The 6815-nt window shown below is 33.6% G+C and overlaps 1 protein-coding gene across 1 annotated transcript; it reads left to right on the forward strand.

Moving 5' to 3' along the window:
- Positions 1-4848: 4848 nt before the first annotated feature.
- On the forward strand, positions 4849-6815 carry lbx1b (ladybird homeobox 1b). The gene is made up of 2 exons (XM_039657493.2): positions 4849-5414; positions 5912-6815. The coding sequence occupies exons 1-2, from the start codon at positions 5108-5110 to the stop codon at positions 6385-6387; spliced, it is 783 nt and encodes a 260-aa protein (XP_039513427.2). The 5' UTR covers positions 4849-5107; the 3' UTR covers positions 6388-6815.

A 6815-nucleotide genomic window follows, 5' to 3' on the forward strand; every position in this document is an offset into this window, starting at 1 on the left:
TACAAATAGGCCTATATTTTTTTAGAGTAGCCTATAATTTAATGTTACACATATAACAAAGCGTTATGTGGCTATGGGGCTCTTCGACTTATCGTTCTTGTTCTTGTGTTGTTTTACAGACAGTCAGTTTTAGAATCATCATAAATTATTTAGGTTCCTCGTCTCTCCAGTAGGTGGCAGACTTATGTTAGTGAATCCTCAAGACAGCGGCACAGAGTTCAATAAACCGCACACTCCCATGCTTTCCGTTTACTGTTCACGAGAGGTTTTGTTCAGGCCTGGCAGGGGGTTGTCATTACGAAAGCAACTTACCCTATAAAAAATCTAATAAAATATTTATTTAAAAAAAAATCTGATTTTAATTAGGCTAATAAAAGCCTGTCTGAAAGCCTATATCAAGGCTAACCTTGCTCGTCATATAAATGATGCGAATTTGATTCAAATTAATTTTATTATCATCGAATTAATATAATTAATATGGTTAATATATGAATATTTTATTAGGCTAATATAAGAGAAAAAAATATTGATCTCCTAATCGATAAATCGATAATCTAGCCTATCTGTTTTTTCAGTCTGTTGTTTTCACCAAAGTAAAAAAAAAAATAGGCCTACCTCTCAAATTTCCAGCCCATTCACCATACCTTCAGGGGAAATACACAATTACATTAATGTTCCTTGCTTCAGTTCATTATTTAATGGTATTAAAATCTCTTTTTCACTTTTGATGAGCTTTTCTTTCTTCTGTGATTTAACCTTTTAATTACACTGATTTAGAATCTAATTATTTGTTAGGCCTGAAGCCATTACACAATTTATATTCACATTAAATTTGGAGTCAAGAAATCTCACATTTTTTCTCATGTTTTTACTGTTATTTGTTTTTACACTGCTTTTTCAAATCCAGTATGTTTTCTAAATTAAATGTTAGGCTACTGTTTTTCTGTGCTAAACTAAAACTGATCCACCACAATGCACATTGTAATACTAGTATGTGTTTTCTGTATAGTTCCAGTGTTTGCAGTAATGTGCTTTATTCTCTTTTAATTTAATAGATATGTGTAATTTTACCCCATCTCCGTTGGCTAGTGTTACTGTGACTAATCTGAAGGTTGTGACCCTCAACATAAGCCTGGCCTGTTTGTTCACAATAACAGTCAATAACATTGATCTCTGACCTTTTGATATCCTGTTCTTAAAGTGCTACAATCAAATATTACAAACATTACAAAGTGCAATAATATTAATTATTTTCCTTGATATAAATACATTTTTCAATATACATAAATAAATACACACTTCAACTATTATTACCACTACTACTACTAATAATAACAACAATGTAATTTTCTTTAATTGTAATTTTTTAATTTGTAATTTTCTTTAGTTGTAATTTGTTATTTAATTTGTAATTTTCTTTAGTTGTATAAAATATGTTTTACAAAATAATAAAATATAACAAAACATCTATTTTACGAAAGACAGATACAATTTGTGTGACAAGAAATGATCATAATAGCTTGTTCTAAATAAAAATCATGTTGCAAATAAAGGCATTTCCACCTTCATGGGGCACAAGACCCTGCAGGAGCTGACTATGAGTATATGTACAGTAGGTATATCATTGTTATATACAAAAGAAAAAAAAATTGATATGGCAAAGATAAACAAAACCCTTCTTCCTCGCTAATGGAAAACGATTTGCACTGCAGGCATCTTTCAACCAACACTGCATGGTGATGCCATTGTAGGGCTTTTGCAAGTAAAATGCCTCCATCTTTACCCTAAATCCTTTATCCGCTTTCATTTGTTCAATAATTAATTGATTTGAACACCTTGAGCAAAACTGAAAATTTCACATAGTGAACTTTTCTGCAGTGCGTGTGTTCAGGAAACTGTTGAATCTGGCATTTAAACCACATTGATAAGTTCATTGTACTTTCTTGATCATTTTGAATGTAACCAGTGATGAGGATAATTAAATTCGACTGAAGCTCTCATTCTTTTGGGAACTTTGTTTCTTTGTGACTATTCCAACATTTTGATACTCTGAACTGAAGGCAAATTACATGAAGCACACACACTTTACAGCTGTTTACCGCATAACTGGAAGATTAAATCACTTAAGATTCACATGAAAATGTATGAAATGCTGGCATTTATTCACAGTAAAAAAAATATTGTTGGTTTAAATTAAAAAATAAGTAACCTGGTTGCCTTAAAATTTTAAGTTCATTGAAATGGAAAAAAATAGTTAATACAATGAAGGAGATTAATTTAATCACCGGAAACTCAAAATATGATGTTATCTGAACTACATAAATTATGTTATAACATAAGTATGTAACATAAGTTGATTTGACAAAAGAAAAAATGTTGTGATTACAAATCATGAACATTTTTTTAATAGTAACATAATAGACAAATAACTGTTAAAGGTTTGTTAAATAATAATATACATCAAAACAGTTTTGTTTTTATTTTGGAAACTTGTACGAAGCTTTTGGAAGCTATTCAAAATCCATTCATATTTTAAGTGTCTCTTTATTTTCACATCAGCAGACACATAAAGGCATTCTTGAGCAATCTAATTCATATTCTTCCTTTGTAAAGTTGTATAAACATTGAAAAAAGTCTAAAAAAGACAATGGATTTAACATTAGTTATTTTCAGGCAATTGCATTAGTTATCTATTGATGAGGTATCTTTCTTAAAAAGTCAGATTCACTTTTCATATACAGTATTAACCAATCCGCATGGTGGCGGCTCTATCAAGACAAGGCTGTTAATGATCTGTGAGATGAAACGCTTGTATTATACAGAAATGAACGTTTGGTCAAAAATGTCACATTCTTATGTAACTTAATAATCATTGAAGGTGGTCTGTTTTAAGGGGTGGGATTTAGTGGATTAGCACAAGTTCATGTTTCTCTTAGATACTGGATACAGTTCACCTTCCACTTCCTCCATCTCTCCAACTCTCACCCTATCACATTCACACGTATGAGATTGCACAATTGTTTTTTTTTTAATCATAAGTCATTTTAAACATGGGATTTCAATGGGTTCTTATATTATTTATCTATTTGACACTTTTATTTATTCCTCTATTTATTGCCTCCATATTTGCCTCATATATAGCTCATCAGATCAGCCGTTTTATGACTTATAAATATCACTCTCTCTGAAGGACTCAGCTGATTTACTTTAGGCAGATGATCTTTAATCACACCCAGGCTGTTTATAATTTCCCTACATTATACAATATGTGGAGATCACACGATTTTAATTATTTTGAATATTTTTAGATTGATTAATCTTCCAACTATAATACATTTCAACCAAATTTTAACATAAAGCCTGTTTGAATCAATGCAAGATATTTGGTGTAAATTCCTTCCTTTGTATTCTTGTCTCTCTTCTAATGAGTGCTAGGCTTCATGTCACTAAAACACAATTTACTCTGATAGAGTTATAGGCTTTGTAGTCCCAGTTAATAAAGAAAAAACAGTAAACAAAGAAGGCAGCCAGAGGTCAAGACTGCCATTAACTCAACAGTCAGAGTGCATTGACGGGCTAATTCATGTTTCCTGCAGAAGCTGCAAGAATAGAGTGTCTGCTGTGTCTGTTGTTTGAAGAAAAAAGAATAAATGATATTCATTGGATGACTGATTCGCTCTCTCAAATTAAACAGTCATGTCTGTTGTCAAAGTTAAAGTTTGTGCTCTTTTTGTGCTCTATATTAATAGGAGAACTGTGAGATTTCAGTTTTCTTCATTTCTTCACAAGACCCCAATAGTTCCACATTGAAATAAAAAGCTTCATATAATGGTAATAAACTAAATAAGCCCAACCTTTGTCCTAATTTTCCCTTTTTCTTTATCCAATGGCAATTTGCTCTAGTCTGCATATATATTCAAAGTTGCATGGGCACTAACTGGAGGAGCAGATTAATCTTTGTTAGGTTGCATATCTTGGACCACTTCTATTAACCTCTGAAGTTGAGAATCAATATTTCTTAAACGTTATCTTAATGATTTTTTAATTACCTTATACTATTTTTTTTATTTCAGAAATGACTTTAATGGGGAATGAAGGGTATTTATTTGGGGAACTTAATAACTTAAGTTCTTTTTTTTTACAAGGTGGCATGTTTGGCAGGATGGTAAAAGTTTTGACCTTATAGCACTTTCAGACTTTTTTGCAGCGCTTTTTAATTTTACATAAAAGGCTAATGAGGGGGGAAATCACTTTGGTTAAGATTTAAAGAATCGGGAAATAATATTTAATATTTTGCCTACTTAGAACTCAGGACAAAGGCATGAGTTCCGATATTAAATGGATAACAAATAAAATGACAAATTTCAAATGTCAATATGTTTTATGTAATTACATAATAATTAATACTGTAGGCCAATAAGCCGCGATCGCATAACAATAGAAAATGCATGGCTCACTTAAAAATATCGACTCTCTCTATCTCTATCTCTCTTAGCATTTCTAACAAACGGCACAGAACCATTTCCCTCCTTATCTTATGAGAACAATAACACAGACTAATGTGCTAAATAGGCTATATTTGGTGTAATATCAGACTGCTTCGTAAACAATGTTTATTTCTGAATAATAAATAAAATAGTGCACACGTTTATTGATTATTGATTGAAAAAAAATGTCTCGAATGCTTTTTAATATTAATATCTCACCAGTTGTTCACTTTTAATGAGCTTTAAAATTTAATTATGGATAAAACAACTATGATGCTTCGCTTAGGACTGTTCGTGTCTTGTGTAGAAGGCAAACAACGACTCCGCCTTTCCGTCATAGTTAATTAAGTGATCACTAAGTCTACTCAGTCTCCAGGACTCTACAGAACTACAGAGCTGTCAAAGCACAAGACTCGCTGCTACTTGCTGTTGGATGGTGAAGCTTGGTGTGATAATAACTCGTTGGACGTTACGATTGTAGCTGGGCAGTGCTGGGCATCAATCACGTGCTGCAAGATTATTGGAAAACTGGACAGAAAGTGATTGTTTACTACTGATTTGATAGCTGCACTTCTCTTAAACACAAGTTTTGTAACCAAAGCTGATTGGAAAAGGCTTGGATGACGACCACCAAAGTTGTCAAAATGTGCGAGGAGAGGCGTGGGATGAACCCCCTGGACCACCTTCCACCACCGGCGAGTTCCAACAAGCCCTTAACGCCCTTCAGTATCGCAGACATCCTCAGCAAACCTATTGTCAAACGACCTCACAGGATTCACCGGCTTCCAGCATCAGAGAGAGCCCGGCAGAGCATCACTATATCAAGGCAGACTCTCATCACTCAAACATCGCCTCTGTGTGCTCTGCAGGAGCTGGCGAGCAAAACGTTCAAAGGTCTCGAATTAGGCGTGCTCCATGCAGCAGAGGGTAAGAAAAGACGACGTGTAATTTAAGTTTTAGATTGTCAAATAAATAAATAATAATAATAATTCAAAATTAATGTAGGCCCACAAATAGTAAAAAAAAAAGTGACGAATAAGTTATGACAACACATGTTTTACATTGCTTTAACTCATCAAAACAATTTTTTTATGCAAGTTATGCAAGATTCAACTCATTTTTTAAAAAGTCAGTTCAATGCCATTTAATTTAAAATAACTTAAACATCGCATGGAAAACTAAGTCATTTTGATTAATAGTCTATGTCATTGATTCATGTTTAAATGAATTTTAAATATGTTGTCGCATCAACTTAAAGTTAAAAATCGTATCAAAAGTAAATAGACCTACATTTCTTTATTAGCAATATTCTAAAACAATATGTTCTGCTGCCATAATTAATGTAACATAAAATTTGTCAGTGTTGGATCATAACGTTTTTTTTCTTCTTTTTTTCTTTTATTTTTTTTCTTCTTCTTCGACAGGAAGGGATGGGTTGACTGTATTTGGTCAAAGGGACAGTCCTAAAAAGCGCCGAAAATCTAGAACGGCCTTCACCAACCACCAGTTATATGAACTAGAGAAAAGGTTTCTCCGTCAGAAATACTTGTCCCCTGCAGACAGAGACCAAATTGCCCATCAGCTGGGGCTGACAAATGCGCAGGTCATAACCTGGTTCCAGAACCGAAGGGCAAAATTAAAGCGAGACCTGGAGGAGATGAAAGCGGACGTGGAGTCGGTCAGATCCACGGGTGTAGTAGTACCTCTGGACAAACTCACTAAATTGGCGGATCTGGAGAGGTGTGCAGCTGGAGCCACGGGGCCCGAGTGCTCGCCACGGCTAGGTCAGGAGTACAAGAGTGTGCACAAATTGTGTCTGTCCCCCATGTCGTCTCTCTCGGACCACACAAGTCAAGACTACTCCGAAGACGAAGACGTGGAAATAGACGTTGATATCTGATGTAAACAACGATTTAAACTCTTTAAAGACTCATATTTCAAGTTGTTACAGTGCGTAACAACACACATGCATGAACATAAATGTAGTGTTTTCTGAAACTTTAATTTATAGCCAGACTGTGTTCTCCTATTTGTTCAATATAGTGTTTGAGCTAGCAGCTGTATAATAAATTGTTTATAATAAATGAGTGTAATGCGATAATTTTTCATAAAGCAGGACAACAAACAGAGCAATACAACTTCCTAATGAGAAAACTATTTTTACAAGTGTATTTATTGCATATTCTTCATTTGTACACAGTCGAGAGTGACTGATTTTTGTAAAGTTTTGTACAGTTTACGCAAGATAGTGCCTTTCAAAATTAGGGCATTGCACCAATGTGTTGTTTAATGTATTGAGTTTGAAAATAAAAACATTATTTATACCTT

This window comes from Pimephales promelas, chromosome 6 (genome assembly GCF_988280905.1).
Source record: "Pimephales promelas chromosome 6, fPimPro1.hap1.1, whole genome shotgun sequence".
Classification (NCBI taxonomy): Eukaryota; Metazoa; Chordata; class Actinopteri; order Cypriniformes; family Leuciscidae; genus Pimephales; species Pimephales promelas.